Source organism: Sporothrix schenckii, assembly GCF_000961545.1.
Source record: "Sporothrix schenckii 1099-18 chromosome Unknown Cont38, whole genome shotgun sequence".
NCBI classification, from domain to species: Eukaryota; Fungi; Ascomycota; class Sordariomycetes; order Ophiostomatales; family Ophiostomataceae; genus Sporothrix; species Sporothrix schenckii.
In genome coordinates, this window is record NW_015971139.1 from 547,219 (window position 1) to 565,172 (window position 17,954).

General features: G+C 59.6%; 6 protein-coding genes across 6 annotated transcripts; 3 read left to right on the forward strand and 3 right to left on the reverse strand.

The window, feature by feature from the left end:
* Window positions 1-357: 357 nt before the first annotated feature.
* Window positions 358-3,076, forward strand: SPSK_05934 (nuclear protein localization protein 4; the record flags this gene model as incomplete). Its single annotated transcript, XM_016732642.1, has 3 exons — window positions 358-441; window positions 511-2,259; window positions 2,297-3,076. The coding sequence occupies 3 exons, from the start codon at window positions 358-360 to the stop codon at window positions 3,074-3,076; spliced, it is 2,613 nt and encodes an 870-aa protein (XP_016591888.1).
* A 633-nt stretch (window positions 3,077-3,709) lies between these two features.
* SPSK_05845 (carbamoyl-phosphate synthase large subunit) lies at window positions 3,710-7,614 on the reverse strand (the record flags this gene model as incomplete). Its single annotated transcript, XM_016732554.1, has 4 exons — window positions 3,710-3,817; window positions 3,896-5,272; window positions 5,320-5,499; window positions 5,548-7,614. 4 exons carry the CDS (start codon window positions 7,612-7,614, stop codon window positions 3,710-3,712), a joined length of 3,732 nt encoding a protein of 1,243 aa, XP_016591889.1.
* A 1,415-nt stretch (window positions 7,615-9,029) lies between these two features.
* On the reverse strand, window positions 9,030-10,565 carry SPSK_06238 (phenylalanyl-tRNA synthetase alpha chain; the record flags this gene model as incomplete). Its single annotated transcript, XM_016732944.1, has 1 exon — window positions 9,030-10,565. The coding sequence occupies one exon, from the start codon at window positions 10,563-10,565 to the stop codon at window positions 9,030-9,032; it is 1,536 nt and encodes a 511-aa protein (XP_016591890.1).
* A 947-nt stretch (window positions 10,566-11,512) lies between these two features.
* Window positions 11,513-12,689, forward strand: SPSK_06376 (uncharacterized protein; the record flags this gene model as incomplete). The annotated part of the gene is made up of 2 exons (XM_016733082.1): window positions 11,513-11,748; window positions 11,840-12,689. The coding sequence occupies 2 exons, from the start codon at window positions 11,513-11,515 to the stop codon at window positions 12,687-12,689; spliced, it is 1,086 nt and encodes a 361-aa protein (XP_016591891.1).
* Window positions 12,690-12,983: 294 nt separating this feature from the next.
* On the reverse strand, window positions 12,984-14,231 carry SPSK_06338 (RNA 3'-terminal phosphate cyclase-like protein; the record flags this gene model as incomplete). The annotated part of the gene is made up of 1 exon (XM_016733044.1): window positions 12,984-14,231. The coding sequence occupies one exon, from the start codon at window positions 14,229-14,231 to the stop codon at window positions 12,984-12,986; it is 1,248 nt and encodes a 415-aa protein (XP_016591892.1).
* A 763-nt stretch (window positions 14,232-14,994) lies between these two features.
* SPSK_05923 (pentatricopeptide repeat protein) lies at window positions 14,995-17,856 on the forward strand (the record flags this gene model as incomplete). The annotated part of the gene is made up of 1 exon (XM_016732631.1): window positions 14,995-17,856. One exon carries the CDS (start codon window positions 14,995-14,997, stop codon window positions 17,854-17,856), a length of 2,862 nt encoding a protein of 953 aa, XP_016591893.1.
* Window positions 17,857-17,954: the final 98 nt, after the last annotated feature.

Sequence of the window (17,954 nt, forward strand, 5' to 3'; positions counted from 1 at the left end):
GCCCACGCCACAGGCGCCACTAGACTTTCGTCACAGCTAGAAACACAAGGAAAGAGGGACAGTGCGCGGTGGGGCACTCGCGTTCGAGCTTCAGGCAATGACGGTTATGACGATTGCTGATAATTGACTATTGCGCACAAGCTCCTTCCTCACTAATGCACAACATCGACTTGGTGACTGCCACTTTTGTTTCTCAACCTACTACATCTCTATCACTTGCACTTTCGAAATTTCGCAATCGTCTACACCTAACTCTTATTGCACAGGATCAGCATATCACCCAAACTCGACAACCGCTACCGGCGCATCACATCACAACGCATGCCACTCGGAGCTTGATCATCCACGACCGCCGCGATGTTGCTCCGCTTTCGCGGGCCCGACGGCATGATCCGTCAGGAAGCCGAGAAGACTGACACATTTGGCAGCATCATGCTCAAGGTACGTTGAAGAGAGCTTCGTTTCAATGCGAGGGCAAGGTGAGTCGCAAGCGTTTGCTAACTGCTCCAGCTGCTGCCTAAGCTTCCACCGACGGTCGACCCGACCACGATCACAGTGTCGAACAACCCGACAAATAAGGGTGAGAAGCGGAAGGTGGCCGATGTGGCCAACGTACCCATCAGCCAGACTGGTCTAGGGTATGTAGCATCGAGGAATCAAGGACACCGTGATGCTCCACAGGTCTCGATCCCAGCTAACACCAGCAGCCACGGTGACATGGTCTTTTTGGAGTACAAGCACAAGGAAGACGACTCCAACGGCCACTCAAACGGGGCCGCCACTTCCGCCAAACCTCAGACACTCTCCTCGTCCTCCAACCGCCTCAATGGCCAGCCCGTCCTGCCCGCCGAGGACCGTCCGATCGACCCGCTTCCTGCAAATGCACCCTCGACTTCAACCTCGATCTCGGCGGTGGCCACGCGCATAAAAAATCCTTGGGAGGTGGTGAAGCAGTCCAAGCTTGACGACACGCTCGACAAGCTCGATGGCAAGATCCCGCGGAAACGGGACCCCAAAATGTGCCGCCACGGCGCCAAGGGCATGTGCGACTACTGCCAGCCTCTCGACCCGTTCAATGCAGGTTACCTCGACGAGCACAAGATCAAGTACCTGTCCTTCCACTCCTACCTGCGCAAGATCAACTCGGAAAAGAACAAGCCCGAGCTCGGCGCCTCGTTCATCCCGCCACTGGTCGAGCCCTTCTTCCGCGTCCGGCCCAACTGCCCGTCTGGTCACGCGCAGTGGCCCGAGGGCATCTGCAGCAAGTGCCAGCCCAGCGCCATCTCCTTGCAGCCACAGACGTTCCGGTCTGTCGATCACGTCGAGTTTGCGTCACCAGCAATCGTCGACTCGTTTATCAACGCGTGGCGAAAAGGCGGTGGTCAGCGCCTGGGCTACCTGTACGGTCGCTATGAGCAGTATGAGGTGGTTCCGCTGGGCACAAAGGCTGTTGTTGAGGCCATCTACGAGCCGCCGCAGGTCGACGAGACCGACGGCGTGTCGTTGAACCCCTGGGAGAACGAGCAGGAGGTCGACGCCGTGGCCAAGCTGTGCGGCTTGGAGCGGGTTGGCGTCATCTGGACGGACCTGCTCGACGCGGGTGCCGGCGACGGGTCAGTGGTGTGCAAGCGCCACGCTGACTCGTACTATCTGTCTTCGCTCGAGGTCATCTTCGCCGCACGGCTGCAGGCACAGCACCCCAAGCCTACCAAGTGGAGCGACACCGGCCGCTTTGGCTCCAACTTTGTGACGTGCGTCATCTCCGGTAACGAGGAGGGCCAGATTAGCATTTCTGCCTATCAAATGTCCAACGAGGCGGTGGAGATGGTGCGCGCTGACATTGTGGAACCGTCGGCCGAGCCTGAGTCGATGCTCGTGCGCGACGAGGAGGAGGACGACGGCACGGTCAGCCGCACGCGGTATATTCCCGAGGTCTTTTACCGCCACATCAACGAGTACGGCGCCAACGTGCAGGAGAATGCCAAGCCTGCGTTCCCTGTCGAGTACCTATTTGTCACATTGACGCACGGCTTCCCGCACGAGTCCAAACCTGTCTTTACTGACCTGGCCTTCCCGATTGAGAACCGCGAGTACATTGGCGAGAGCCAGGAGCACTCGGCCGTCGCGCGTATGCTCCAAGCCAAGTCAGGCAAGGCGGACGCCAAGGACCTGCACGTCTCCAACTTCCACCTCCTATGCGCCCTCCGCAAGATGGATGTATTGTCAAAGGTAGGGCCACCGTCAACCGTCACGCGCAGCGTACGTATTATTTTGCATCTGTTTCTAACATATCCAGGACGAGGAAGCCCTGCTTTGCCGCGTCGCGACCCAACACGACCTTGCCGACACGTTCCAGCTGCAGTCCACACCCGGCTGGCAGACGCTGTTGATGATCCTGCAATCTGCCGGTGAGCGAATACCCAAGCGACCCCGACAGGACAGAGAGGAGGACATGGAGGACATCCAGTACCTAGGCACCGTGCGACGAAGCAAAGAAGACTTGGACGAGAGACGCATTCCTCGCAGTGGCAGTTTGAGAATGCGGAGTGGCAGCACCAGCGCAGCAGGTGGTAGGAGCCGCAGGGAAAGTGAGAGCAGAAGAAGCAAAAACAGTGACGGCAGTGGGCGTCGCAGTGACCAGGGCGGCGGTGGTGCAGATCCTGCCATTTTTTCTCCTTCTCCTTCTTCTTTGTCTCCGTCCATGTCGCCAGTGGCCGCCGATGCTCCTCCGTCTAGATCCTCTTCGGTCTTACCGTCGTCCCTCCACACCCAACCCCTCTCCTTTTCTTCTATCCCTCCCCTCCACCGTGCTTCTTCATCGGCATCTATCGGCGCCAACCGTGACACGGAATCTGGCGAACCCCTTGCTAAACGATTTGCTGCCGTTAGGCTAAACGCGCGGTCGCCGGCGTTGTCGAACCGCGCGACCCCCGATTCCACAGGGAACGGCACGGCCGGTGCCATCGCCACAGACCCCGCAAGCTCGTCTTTGAGAAAACCGCTTTCCCCATCGGGTACGGACAAGACACCGTCTACGAGTTCAAAGCACAAGGAGGAAGAGGAGTCGAGGGATTAAATACGGTCAATGGAAAACAAGGGCCGATGAATGGTGATGCTGGCAGCCGGTTTGGAATTGGGCGCTAATTATTATATCATGCGAGATAGGACAATGGTATGCCCGGTATGGATCTGGGCAGAGAGAATACAATAACAAATTGTACGGAGCATGTTGGAACGAAGGGGATTTGCTGATTGTGTGAAGACGGCCATCGTAGCTACCAAAGAGGTGAACCATATAACCACACCTAGTGGAACACAAGCAATATAGATGAAGAGTGGCATTAATGTGTGCAAAGAAATCCAAAAAAGAAACTATACGCAACACGACCGCGGCTTACAGAAACGTGAATAATGCTAACAAATGGTAAAACGAGAAACAAATTCCGAAAATCCTCACAATCAAATACATCATAAACTACCCAAACAGGATGAGATGCCGTTCTCACGGCTGCAGCTCTCTCTACGCCTCAAACGTCTACCCCTGGTGGTTCATCCTATAAACCTTTTTTTACTTGCCTCCCCATCCATGGTCCCTTCCTTTTATCTTTTGTTGTATCAAATGAAGCCCCAAACGCCTGCAAAGAGATATTTGGACAGTCCGGATCCGGATGTGTGCTGCCAATGTGCGACTAAACAAAAGCCAACGCATTTACAGAGGCTTGCCGCCGATGAAGTCGGACCACCGGCGAACCTCGGACGGTGTGCCCTCGGCGCGGGGCAGCTTCTCGCTCAAACACTGGGCGAAGAGGATGGCAGTCTGTGTGCGTATGGGTTAGCGGTGACGAACTTTCGGTGGGGGGCAGGAGTAGGAAGGGAATACACGGCGTAAACGCACCTTGGGCTCCATGAACAGGGGCACGCCAAAGTCGACGGCGTTGCGGCGCATGACGTAGTCGACGTCCTGCACCGTCTTGCCGCGGGCCTTGGCCAGGTTGAAGACGCCGCGGATGTCGTACTTGGCAAAGACCTCGCGCAGCTGGCGCTTGTCCTCGGTGGGGAACTCAATGACCTGCACATCGATGGGCGTCTTGCTCTCGGCCTCGAGGAACGCCTTGACGCGCGGCTCGGCGGCGTACAGTTTGTATCCCATGGGGCCGACAAAGTTGATGACCTTGGCGAGCCAGTCCTTGCTGGTCTCGCCGCCAAACAGCAGGCCCTCGCCAATCTCGGGCACGCGGAAGTTCATGGCCGACTGCACCGACGCCCAGTAGGCCTCCACCAGATCCTTGCCGAAGCAGGCCATCTCGCCCGTGCTGGACATCTCGACGCCCAAGAAGGGGTCGGCGCCGGCCAGGCGGGTCCACGAGAACTGGGGCACCTTGGTGGCCACGTAGTCGCGCGGGACCTTCATCAGGTCGCGCGCAGCAGGGACGTCCTCGCCGACCAGGGCGTGGGTCGCTGCGTCGATGAAGTTGGTGCCGAGCACCTTGCTGACAAAGGGGAACGAGCGCGACGCGCGCAGGTTGCACTCAATGACCTTGAGCGCCGGCAGGCCGCCGGCAGGGTCGTCGGCCTTGATTATCTGCATGTTGAAGGGGCCGGTGATCTCGAGTGCGGCGGCGACCTTCTGGGCAATCTCCTTGACGCGGTCCATCGTGGTGTCGTCGAGCGACACCGGCGGCAGGATCATCGACGCGTCGCCCGAGTGCACACCGGCCTGCTCAATGTGCTCGCTGACAGCGTGCAGGATCAGCTCGCCCTTGGACGCAACACCATCCACGTCGATCTCCTGGGCGCCCTCGATGAACTTGCTGATCACGACGGGGTGGTCCGGCGAGACGCTGGACGCAGCCTCGAGCTTGTCCTTGAGGTCTTCCTGGCTGTGGATGACGGTCATGGCAGCGCCGGACAGAACGTAGCTCGGACGGACAAGGACCGGGTAGCCGACATCCTCGGCGAACTTGGCAGCAGCATCAACAGACGTCAACTCCTTCCACGCAGGCTGGTCAACGCCAATGTTGTCCAGAATGTTGGAGAACTTCTGACGATCCTCGGCCTTGTCAATGTTCCGCGGGTCGGTGCCCAGAACCTTGGCACCGCCAGTCTCCTGCAGACGGAGCGCAATGTTCTGCGGCAGCTGGCCACCCACCGACACAACAACATCGCTGGCCTGCTCGAGCTCGTAGATGTCCATCACACGCTCGTAGCTGCTCTCATCAAAGTACAGCCGATCCGCCTCATCGCTGTCGGTGGATACGGTCTCGGGATTGTTCTCGAAGAGGTGTTAGCAATTTCATTCGCGTTTCTAGAGCATCAAACAGTGAAAGAAGGCAAGGGAGTGCGTAGGAGGAGTTTTAGGAGGTTGGTGATGTTGTAAGTCGGAGGACCCACTCGGGTCCACTTTAATGTGCTCCTGAGAACAGCGGCGTGTGCAAAGGAAGGTTGCAAGGTGCCCGTAGAAAGAAGGAGCACGAGATGTATGAATAAACACGTGGAGTGCTGTAATTGGAATGCAGGGGGGCATCCACACGCGACCCTTGGACTTACATTAATCATGACCGTCTTCTTGCCCATCGCGCGCAGAGCGCGAGCAGCGCTGACAGAGCACCAGTCAAACTCGACAGAGCTACCGATCCGGTAGACGCCGCTGCCGAGAACGACGGTGCCCTTGTCCTCAAAGGTGATGTCGTGGGTGCTGGCGTTGTAGGTGGTGTAGAGGTAATTGGTGTTGGCGGGGAACTCGGCGGCGAGGGTGTCAATCTTCTTGACCCAGGGGTGGATGCCAAACTGGCGACGGACGGCGCGGACCTCGTCCTCGGTGCTGCCGAGGGCGCTGGCGATCTGGCGATCCGAGAAGCCCATCTTCTTGGCCTTGGTCAGGAGCTCGCGCTTGAGGCCGCCGAGGCTGCCCACAGCCTGTAGCTCGCGGGTGGTGTCGACAATGTTCTGCAGCTTGTACAGGAACCACTTGTCAATCTTGGTCAGCTCGTGCACGCGGTCGACCGAGTAGTTCTCGTGCAGCATGGCCTGGCCGACGGCGAGCCAGCGGCGGTCGGTGGGGTTCTGCAGCTCAAAGTCGAGGTCCGCAAACTTGTCGCCCTGGAAGCCGACGAAGCGGGGGTCGACCTGGCGGATGGCCTTTTGGAACGACTCCTCAAAGGTGCGGCCGATGGCCATGACCTCGCCGACCGACTTCATGGCGCTGCCAATGTCGCGCTTGACGTGCTGGAACTTGGACAGGTCCCAGCGGGGGATCTTGGTGACGATGTAGTCGAGCGACGGCTCAAAGTTGGCCGTCGTCGTTTTGGTGACGGCATTGGGCAGCTCGGGCAGGGTGTGGCCGAGACCGATCTTGGCCGCCGTGTACGCGAGCGGGTAGCCCGTGGCCTTGGAGGCGAGCGCCGATGACCGCGACAGACGGGCGTTGACCTCAATCACGCGGTAGTCCAGGCCGTCGGGCTGCAGGGCGTACTGCACATTGCACTCCCCCACAACGCCCAGGTGGCGCACAATCTTGATGGCGGCGGACCGCAGCATGTGGTACTCCTCGTCGCTCAGCGTCTGGCTGGGCGCGACGACAATCGAGTCGCCGGTGTGGATGCCGAGCGGGTCAAAGTTCTCCATGTTGCAGACCGTGATACAGTTGTTGTTGGCGTCGCGGACGACCTCGTACTCGAGCTCCTTCCAGCCCTTGAGCGACTTCTCGACCAGGATCTGCGGCGACAGCGTCAGCGACCGCGCCGACATGTTGCGCAGCTCCTCCTCGTTGTTGGCAAAGCCCGAGCCCAGACCGCCCAGGGCGTACGCCGCGCGCACGATGATGGGGTAGCCGATCTTCCGGGCGGCGTCGAGTGCCTCGTCGACGGTGCTGACGGCAATCGACTTGGCAATGGGAATGTTGATCTCGTCGAGCGCGCGGGCAAACAGGTCGCGGTCCTCGCTGAGCTCGAGCGTGCGGACACTCGTGCCGAGCACGCGCACGCCGTACTTGGCAAAGAGGCCGCGGCGCTCCATCTCGACACCCAGGTTCAGCGCCGTCTGGCCACCAAACGACAGAAAGATGCCGTCGGGCTTCTCGCGCTCAATGACGTAGCTGACATACTCGGGCGTCACCGGCAGGTAGTACACCTCGTCGGCGAGCGAGTGGTTGGTCTGGATCGTGGCGATGTTGGGGTTGATCAGCACCGAGGCCACGCCGGCCTCCTTGAGGGCCTTGAGGGCCTGGCCGCCCGAGTAGTCGAACTCGCCGGCCTGGCCAATGGCAAGACCGCCACTCCCAATCACCAGCACCTTCTTGACGTCGACCTCTGCCCGTGGTTTGACCACACCGCTCTGCATGTACGCCTTGGGGTCGTGCACCGAGTCTGTCACGGCCGAGTCGACGGCCGTCGCGGCGCGCTTGGTCGACTGCGACAGCGTGCGGCGCGTGTTGGCGTAGCTGTTGAGCGTCTTGAGCGTCTTGGGCTGCGGGCGGTGGACGATCTGCTGCAGCTGCACCTGGGCGCTGACCGAGAAGGCGGCGGCGCGGGTCGAGGGGACGGCCGTCGGGAGGCATCGACCATGCCGGAGCAGGCGAGATGGAGCTCGGCCTGCCATGGACACGGCCGACATCATCGTATGAGGTTGACCGGAGAGGAGGGCGAAGAGGGTCTAACAAATTAAAACAGGAAAAAAAAAAAAAGGCGAGGCTGTTGTGTAGATTGTCCCTATGCTCGTCTAGCCTTGCCTTTGACAAAAGAAAGGGAGGCCGAGGAGACAATGGAGGGAAGGGGAGGAGAAAAGGAAGGGTGGTCCAAGCAAAACGCAGACAGGAAAAAAGAGTCATACAAGATAATAGTTTCTTGTTGAGGAGGGTCGCTATATTTTCCTATTTTCTCTCCATTGGCGGGGGAAGCCCATGATAAGATAAGAACCAGGTCCAGTTCGTTGGTCGTTCCTTCATCCTGTCTCTTTTTCTTGTTCTTTTTTTTTTCGTTACAGCGGCCGGTCGCGCTTTCCCCTGCCAAAATTTTGGGGCTACACAATTTTTTTTGCTCCCCACCGACGAATTCGGCTACGTGATTGGCTAATTAAACTCCAACACCACCTAAATTATCGAAGAAGCGGGAAAGAACGAAGCCAGAATACAACGACGGTAAAGAAAAGAAGATCGACTGCGACTGGATGGTTGTCCAGAGTATGAAAATTTTCGGCATTCCTCGTGGAAGGCTCCGACAAAGGAGCGAGGCATATAGATTACAGCGGTTGTCCAATCGAATAGCCGTGGCACGCGACGTCTGCCCACCATGACGGTCGTTGAGGCAATAAAATTTATTCAAGATAAAAAGAAACAAAAGAGAAGTACGGAAAAGTTGAGTTGTTTGAGTTGAATCACACAATGTTATAGCTGGTGTGTGAAAGAGAGAAATAGTACTTTGAGTTATGTAGAGGGACTGGAAGAGACAAACGATATAGGTCATGTGCTGCTCCGATCGTCACCGGTTTCGCTTTGCCTACCGAGAATGTATGGGAATCTGGTAAATCCCATGGCTAAATTATGTGGAAATACGACCGAAAAGTGGTGCGAGTTAGCGCCAGGGCAGGTCTCTTTGCAGCCCGCCGCCGTATTCGGACAAACAGGGGAAACCAATGAGTGGATTGAATTACCATTTTATTTTTAAGGGAAAAGACATGAAAAAAGAAGAAAAAATAAAATAAAAATAAAAGTAAAAAATAAAAAATAAACACGATAAATTGAATACTATCATATGTACCCATGACGGCATTTTGCTTTATGCCCCTGAATATGAGTCACGCTCTGCAAATATGTCAACAGACAAACTCCTCAACAAATTCGTCCTGTCAGCTGAATGCAATGTCTTCGCTACACATGTAACACTAAGTAAGCTCAATACAAGAGTATAGTCTACCGGCAGAACCCGCCGTCTTTACAGATCCGTTCTTACTTTTGCCTTTTATCCCCATAATATCGTCTTTGATTTTCATGTCCGCTCCCATGTCCGTTTCCATTTCATTCCTTCAACACCCCTCTAATCCTTGTCCAGCCGCACAGCTGGATTCTTCTTGATGAAGTTGAGGTCCACCTTGTGGCCCAGAAGCTCGCGGATGTTGGAGATGCCGTACTTGATCATGGTCGGCCGCTCCAGACTCAGGCCCCAGCCGTACACGCGCATGTCCCGCGGCAGGCCCATGGCCTCGAGCATTTCCGGCCGGAACATGCCGCTGTTGCCAATCTCCACCAGCTTGCCGAGGCCCTTGTGGTAGCTGAAGATCTCCATGCTGGGCTCGGTGTACGGGTTGTACGCCGGCTTGAACTTGAGGTTCTCCAGGCCCATCTTGCCAAAGAAAATCTTCATAAACTCCATCAGACCGCCCAGGGCCAGGCCGTAGTCGGCAATCACGCCCTCGACCTGGTGGAACTCGGCCAGGTGCGTCGCATCGACGGACTCGTTGCGGAACACGCGGTCAATCGAGAAGTAGCGCGCCGGCGGTGGCCGGCCGTCGGGGCCCTTCTTGGCGGCCAGGCGGTGCAGCATGGCCGACGAGATGGCCGTCGTGTGCGTGCGCAGCACCAGCTTCAAGCTCTCCTCGGGCGACCACGGGTAGCGGTAGCCAATAGAGTCGTACTTGCCCGTCTCGTGCACCTGGCGCACGTTGTCCCAGTACTGCTTGTAGTCCTTGGTGTCGGTCTCGTCGGTGGCGCGCGGGGGGTCGGCGCGGGGCGGGTCGGAAATGTAAAAGGTGTCCTGCAGGTCGCGTGCCGGGTGCTGCTGCGGGACGAAGAGGGTGTCAAAGTTCCAGAAGCCCGACTCGACAAACTTGTCCGTGGGCATCTCCTCGAAGCCCATCTCAAAGAAGATTTGCCGGAACTCGTGGCGGACCTTGTTGAGCGGGTGCAGGGCGCCGGCGTTCTGGTCGGCGCCGAGGGCGTCAAAGTTGTACGGCTTGAAGGTGGCCGTCTTCCAGGCGCCCGAGGCCAGCATGTCGGCCGTCAGGTCCGTCTCCTCGCGCACCATCTCGAGCGCAAACTTGTCCGCCTTGCGCACACGGAAGCTGACGACCTTTTGCAGGCGCACCAGCTTGCGCTTGCGCAGCTCCGCAATGACCTTGGCGTCCGGGTGTGCGTGGTCCTTTTGGATGGCCTGCAGCTGCTGCCGCGTCGTGTCGGTAATGTCCGTCGCCACGGCCTTGAACTTGCCGTCGCTCGTCTTGGCAATCCACTTCTCTCGGAAGGCCTTGCCCTGGCCCAGCTTCGTCACCTGCTTGTCGCCCACGGCCTTCTCCAGGTCGGCCACCGACAGGCCCTCGACGGCCTGGCGCAAGGCTTCGAACACGCGCGCCTCGTGGCTGCCGTTGGCCGCAATCTGCTCGCCCTCGGGCTCCAGCAGGTACTCGTCGCGCTCCAGCGTCTCGTAGGCCAGCATCGACCGGGACCGTAACCGGTCCAATGCCGCCTTGATGTCGATTGTCTTCTCATTCGGGAATGCCTCGCTTGTCACCAGAGACTCGACGTCGGCCAGTGCCCGGAGCACCGCCGTGGTCAGGTCGTCCTTTGCGCTCGACATGGTGGAAGTCTGTATTTTGTTGTGCGTGATACGGCGATGTGGGGTTCGATCGCGAGAAATCGGGGGAAAAGGAGAGCAGAGTCGTCGAGATTCCGCTGCAAGATCGCGGTCGCTGCTTCTGCAGGCTCGCCAGAGGGAATTGGTGCAGAGTTGTTGGTGACGAGGCTGTCCAACAAAGTGACTCAGACGGGAAACATATGGCCATAGATTTTCGAGACAGCCCGCCATCAGCCAAAATCCGACCACAGGCCCACCGATCACCCCGCGGCTGCACTGTCTCAACAGCCAGACTGAGGCTAGCGCCCAGTGCGCCGTTTGCAGGGGATACAGCAGGCTGTGCCAGGGGCGCACGGGATGCTGTTTTTCCGGCCGACTCCAGACTTCCCTGTACGAAGCATGAGGCTGTCCTCAATAGCGGACATATCCCCTGTAGCTTGGCGGCTCGTGCTGTAAATTATTGAAATTGGGAGGCACCGGGGACAAAAGTCCAGCGGCCGAGCCCAGGCAAATCGGACCTAACGGGCCCAGCTAGGCCCCCTGTCGTCTGACGACACAAGCGGCGCCAGGCGTCTGGAGTATTCGTAACGAAACTAAGCTGTAATAGTAGCGACAGCTCCGCATGGCAGGCGCAGCCCGCTCAGACATTTGATGCACCTGCTCTTAACATCACCGTCTCGCAGTTGCCATTCCTAGCCGCGTCAACCCCTTCCAAACGACATCTGAATTTCACGACGATATACTGTCACCGCTACCTCTCTCCCGACTCATTGATTGCCTGCTGTACCGAGACATCCACACCATCGCCACATACCGGCCCACGCCCTGAAACATGAGGTAGCGTGCCGTCCGGCAGCCTCGCTGGCCTCGACCCATCTGAAGGCGAGAACACCTCAACCCCTTCGCCTTTATCGCACCTCCGGCCCGCCGAGACCCCCAAGCGCGGAGCCATGAACAGCAGTACCGATGCTGGCGGCGGTGCCAGCGGCAGTGGCAACGCACGAAGCTCCCACCGCACCCGGCGCAGTCGAGCCAACACTGCCACACGAGCGCGCAGTGGCTACTCCAGCGCGCTCGCGGGCAAGGTCCGCGAGAGCCTGAAGAAGAAGCTCGCCTTCTACACCGACATGATGAGCCAGCTGGACATGCTCGTCTTTGCCGAGCTGTGCGCCTTGTACTACATGGAGTGAGTCCCTGCCGTGCTCTCGTCTCGGTCTTGGACCTGGATCGTGCATCTCGTTTCGCGTTTCGCTTTTTATGTTTCGCTAACCGCACAGTTGTTCCTTCTTTCGCTTCGTCATCCGCGCCGCGCCGCACTCCTTTTTCCTGTCCCCGAAACCCGAAGACTTTGCCATTCCCCTCGACGCGCGAAAACCGCATCTCGTTGCCATCTTTGCGCCCAACTTCTTGTGCCTGCTGGCCCACTCGTTGGGCTCGCTGCCCCGGGCCACCGAGGCCAACCGAGGCTACCTGCACGGCGGCGTCATGATTGACTTTGTCGGCCAAAAGGCGCCGACCTCGGCGCTCGCGCTGGTGGCGCTCGACCTCGTTGTCCTCGTGGTACAGTGCCTGATGCTGGCGATGCATACGGAGCGCGAGAAGCTGCGCCGGCTGGTGTCCCCGATCCGGTCGGTAGCGGCCAACGTAGCTACGGCGGCGGCGACGCGTGTCGGTGGACTATCGGCGGCAGGGGGAACGGCTGCAGCAAATGCAGCAGCAAATGCAACGCCGGCGGCTGCGCCAACAATACAGGAACAAGACGCTGCCGAGCGAGGCGCTGCACAACAGGCGCCAGGAGCAGAAGATGGTGCAGGCTCAGCACCAGCTGCGTCCAACGGCAACAGCGAGCCAGACGAAGATGAGCGGCTGCACAACATCGACCTCGGCGGGCCCTTGGGCGCCGCCACGCCGGAGGAGGCGGTGGAGAACGCGCTTGATTCGCTCAGCTCCGGCGGCAACATTGGTGACTTTTACATTATACACGCAATACGGCGAGCATTGCAGGAGAAAGACAGCAGCGCCGCAGCACAGTCGCTTCAGTCGATTGGCTATGCGGTGACCTTGGCCCGTTTGGCGGCCGAGAGACGAACACGCGCTAGGATGAATGCTCAACAACGGCCACAATAACGGGGTGGGCATGTAGATACCACACAATAGATGGAACCATATTCATGAACTAATGAGCATACATACTGGAGAGAACTGTGTGATTCTATAATTTTGTGAGCACCTCGTTGTTTTCGGATGCATTGGGGTTTAGTCGGTCACAAATGCATGTTTGGAGTATGGGCAGTGTAAAATCACAAAGGCTTCTCTTGCGAAAAGACCTTAGTATGCAGTATTTTAAGTCCCAATAAAAACGTATATACAATGCAAGTCCGAAACGCCTTTCTTCTTTTTGTATCAAACGCCCCCAGTCCTTTATGCCACCTTGCGGCCCACGTTGCCGAGACCAGTACCCTTTATAGAAATGAGCACGTCATGTTTGCTGTGCGCATCCTCGTCGTCCTCGCTGTCGCCACCACCGATAACGTCGTCCTCTGCCTGCCGCAGGCCCCAGCTGCTCGCGCCAAATGCCTTGAGGTCCCGCGCCAGTCCCATCACCTCCTCAGCCGCCACAACGTCCCGACTCACCCGCAGCCGGCCCACGTCCTCGGAGCCCATCGCCATCAGCGTCAGCACCGTCGGCGCCGCCGTCCAGCTCACACACCCGCCCTGTGCAATCGCCTCCAGCAGGCGGTGCGCGCACTGCGTGCCCAGGTCCTCGGCCAGCACGCCGCCCTGCGCGGGGCTCACGACGTCGGCCGAGTACACGACACCGTTCACAGTCGACTCGGCCACCAGGCACAGGCCGAAGCCAATGCCGGGCTTGTCGCCGCCGCCGTGGCCGTCGTCTTTGCTGGGCGGTGCCTCGGCAATCTTGATCTCGCCCGTCAGCGCATTGAGCACGCCCCGTGCCGCGTGGATCATGCGCTTGTTGTTGGACGCGGACACGCCGACGCTGTAGGCGACACCGCCAATGCGCTTGATGCGGCCGGCACCGCGGTGCAGGTGCAGCGTCTTGGGCAGGCGGACCTGGCTGGCGAAGCGCAGCTCGACGACACCGTTGCCGCGGCGGTCGCCGTGGCCCGCACAGCTGCGCTGCCGGATGTTCAGCTCGATGCGGGCCGGCGGGATACCGAAAAGCCCATACAGCGGCAGGATGGCGAGGCGGAAGGCGTCGGCAGAGATGTCGCCGGTATCGGTGGCGGATGTAATGACGCCGGGGCCGGAGAAGCGAATGTTGACGTGGGCCTTGGAGAAGGGTGCCAGCAGGGCCATGGGCAGCAAGAAGTAGGAGATACCGCGTGTGCAGCCTGCAGGAATGTTGTGCTCAATCACGTCGTCCTCGGTGGCGCCGGCGCCGGCGACGGTGCCTGTGATGAGGCCCGGGTGGAAGGTGATGGTAGTACCAGTGTAGGAGATCTGGAAGGCGCTGCCATTGGTGACGGCGTCGAAGAGGCGTAATAAGGAGACCTCGTGCGGCGCGAGGCCAGGATTTGTTGGTGAGGAGCTGCGGATGCTGGAGATGTGCACGGGGCGGCCTGTGAGGGTGGCCAGGAGCAGGCGCTGGGCAAGGAACCGGTGGCCCGTGAAGCGCACAAAGTCGGAACCAGAGGGGCCCGCCATGGCGGACGCGGCAATGGCTTGTGAGTGGAAGGAAGGATTGTTGCGAGGGAAGATTTCCCTATGTCGTAATAGGTGTGCAGAGTTGTCGAGCAGGGATTCGGGTTGTCTGAAAAAAATAATGGCGATAACAAAACATTATCACCAAAAAGTCAATTCTGCCAAAGGCGGTGAAGCGTTTTGCGATGACTCCACTAAAAAGTCTTATCGTACCTGCCTGGGCCGATCAGTGATTGCCGTGCTAGAGTAGAATAAGCCTGATGTAGGTCACTGTCCATTGCTCTTTCCTAACCTGAGCCTGGATCTTTTCTTAGATAAAAACACAAAATTAAAAATCTCACTGTAAGGGACAATATATTCCATTCTAATGATCTGGCGCGGAAATATGAAAGACAAGACGTAAAAGTGCATTACTTTGTTCATTCGTCACCTTGTTACCTCTTTGCTTTCCGCCCGAATACTGTTATACGATTGGCTGCAATGCAGCTGTAAATATGGCGTGTCCCTGAGCCCCACGTGATCTACAGTGGGCAAAAATTTAGTGATCCCCTGTAATAGCAAAAAGACCACTAAGAGTTTTATCAGACCCTGCTGAAGGAATTCTACAGCGAGAAAACTCGCCGATAAGGCACAATAGTGGGCTATTTTGGAAGAAAACAAAAATTGACGTCTGTCAGTGACAGCTTCCGATTTTGTAAAGGCATTCCTCCAAACACAGCAACGACCTTTTCCCCAGCACAACTCGCCCCCCAATGCCTTCCACACGATGAGGCCGATAAGCTCAGTCTTCTCCGACATGAGCACACGGGGCCCATTTGTCTGCCGGTCGTGCCTGGTCAGCCGAACGGCACAGCGGCGACCCACGCTGCCGCCATGGGCTACAACGACGGTGACAGCGACGGCAACGACACCGACAAGCACACCGACGACGACCGTGGCTGTGCGTACGCTGTCTCGACATACGGCGGCTGTGCGCGGCCGGCTGCGGAGGGGCGATAGCCGGCCGTCGACGGCGTCACAGCGGCAGACCCCGCTACGAGCCACGCCGGTGCCCCGACCGTCCCCCAAAGTCGAGATCCCGACCCTTGAAGACCTGCAGCTGGCGTCCAGCAACGACCCGACCCACCAGTACGGACGCGACGAGGACGTGACGGTGCGCTTCTTTGACCAGCAGAGCGACGGGACGATCCGGCACGTGAGCAACCGCAGCTCGATCGGCGACGAGGCGGAGGCGGAGCTGGCCGAGCTCGAGGAACGGCTCAAGGAAACGTCGACGCTGATGAAGGACCTGGAGCAGCGGGGCGGGCCGACGAGGCGACGGACGGTGCGGTTGCGGCGCAAGTACGACATGATCAAGGAGGTGGAGGAGGAGGAGGCGCTGCAGACCATGGCCGACGCGGCATACGAAGAAGCCGACGCGTCGGAGACGTCAGGCACGTCCGCCGTGCGGATCGACGACACGGGCCTGTCGACCAATGCGCGGCGGCACGTCAAGAATCTCAACAGCGTTCTGCGGCCGGCGGCGCGGCGGCTGGAGAACAAGAACAAGACGCCGAGCGGCGGCGTCGACAGCAAGATTATCACGGCGCTGTGGAGCCGGTATGGTGCCGCCCGGACGGGGCTGGCGGAGGCGTGGTCCAACGTCCCGCCGGCCGTGTGGAGCTGTCTCTGGGAGGTTCTGGCGTGGGACGACAAAAAGGGCAGCGGCGTGCGCAATCCACGGCGCATGTCGCACATCTACTATCTGGCCAAGGACATGCAGGCGGCGGGCGTGCCGTTGACGGACGAGCAGCAGCTGCTGGCCATGGAGGCCATGTTTATCGAGGGATGGCCAGCAGCCGCGCTCGAGAACTGGCGACGTGGCGCGGCGACACTCGGTGCGCGCCCGGCGACGGCAGCCGCCTACTGGGAGCTGGGCGTGCGCATGTGCTCGCAGCAGGGCGACCTGGATCGGGCCGAGCGGGCCGCCGACCGGCTCTTTAGCGACGACCTGCAGGACCTTCTCCGACAAGCAGCGAGCAACGGCGAGACAATCAAACGACACGGCGACCCGCGCGTTCTCTTTGGGCTGATCCGCAACGCAGCTGCCCAGGGCTCCAAGGACAAGGCCTGGGCGACGTACCGGCGACTGCGGGACCTGCTCGACGAGCTCGAGAAACAGGACGGCGGTATGAAGATTGAGGACTACGACGAGGTCGTCTCCTGCTTCCTGACGGCCAACCACACCGAGTACGCGTTCGACGTCTTTGTCGACATGATGTTCTCCGGCGCATTGGATCTGCACCAGCAGCAGCTGCAGCAGCAGCGCACGCGGCCCAAGAAACTGCCGTCGGCCGTGGCCAACCACTTCTTCTTTGGCAAGTGGCTCAAGCGGCTCATCGGCGCCGGCGACCTCGACGGCGCCTACCGCGTCCTGCACTTTATGCAGGCGCGCGGCATCATGACGGCGTCGGTGCAAGTCAACGGCCTGCTGGGTGCCTGGTTGCGCTCGGGATCGGCGGCCAACCAGGAGCGCGCGGACGTGCTCGCGTGGCGCATGGTGGAATCGCGGCGCCTGTTTGTGGACCTGCGGCGGCGCGAGCAGCAGATGGACTGGCCGCTCAAGCTGCGCGTGGGTGGCTTCACAAAGGACGAGGTGGCGGTGGCGGCGGCGGCGGCCACGACCGACGGCGCCGACCTGACGTTTGTGCCGCGAGCCACGCTCGAGACGTTTGCGCTCATGGCGGACAACTACAAGAACCGTGGCCAGCTGGCCCAGCTGGAGCGGCTGTGGGAGGCGTTCCGGGCGTGCGAGATGGCGTCGACCGACGCGTTCATGATGAACCAGCTGCTCGAGTCGTACGTGCACGAAGGACGGTCCGACGAGGCGCGCGCGCTGTACCGGGACCTCGTGCTGGGCCCCCAGCGCATTGAGCCCAATGCGCACACGTTCCTCGTCCTCTTCAAGTCGCTCGCCGTGCACCGCACCGTGTTCCGCATGATGTCGGACGACGACCGCCGGGCGGCCGGCGCCGACTGCCGCCAGCTGGCGGCCGACATGGTCAAGCTGGCACCCGTCGCGTTCAAGACGGAGACATCGGCCTATGCGTCGGAGATAGGTAAGGGCAGCGCCCAGGACACGCGGTCGATGGCCTTTTACCAGGCGCTGGGCCGCATCGTACTGCACTCGTTCCGCAAGACGGGCGACTACGTCGGCCTGTGCGTGATGCTGCGCGTGCTGCGGCCGCTCTTCCACAGCGCCGCCGCAGGCGGTGGTGCACACAAGGACACGGCCGGCGATGGGTTTGACCGCTTCCTCATGACGGACAGCCTGGCGGTCGAGCTGGTGGCCGAGACGTCGGCCCTGGAGCGCGACACGCCCACCGCGCGGCACCGCATCTTCAAGGCCAGCGAGGCGGTCGAGGTGCTGCTGCTCGAGGCGCGCCAGCGGCAGCTGCGCGTGTACGGCTGGAACGAGGGCGAGAAGGAGACGAGCCTGCATGCCGGCACGGACGCGGACCTGAGCGACGACCTGGCCACGGTGGTGGCGCACGTGTACCGGGTCAAGGCCGCGACGGTGTCCGACAAGGAGTTTGCAGCCATGTACGAGATGGCCGTCGACGAGCTGGGCGTCCGCAAGTATTTGTAAGATTAGTGTATGTAAGGACCTTAGACGCATTTAGCATTTTTGACAACACTTCTCACGACAATCATACTCTTCTATTTTCAACGTTGGCCGTAGTGTAA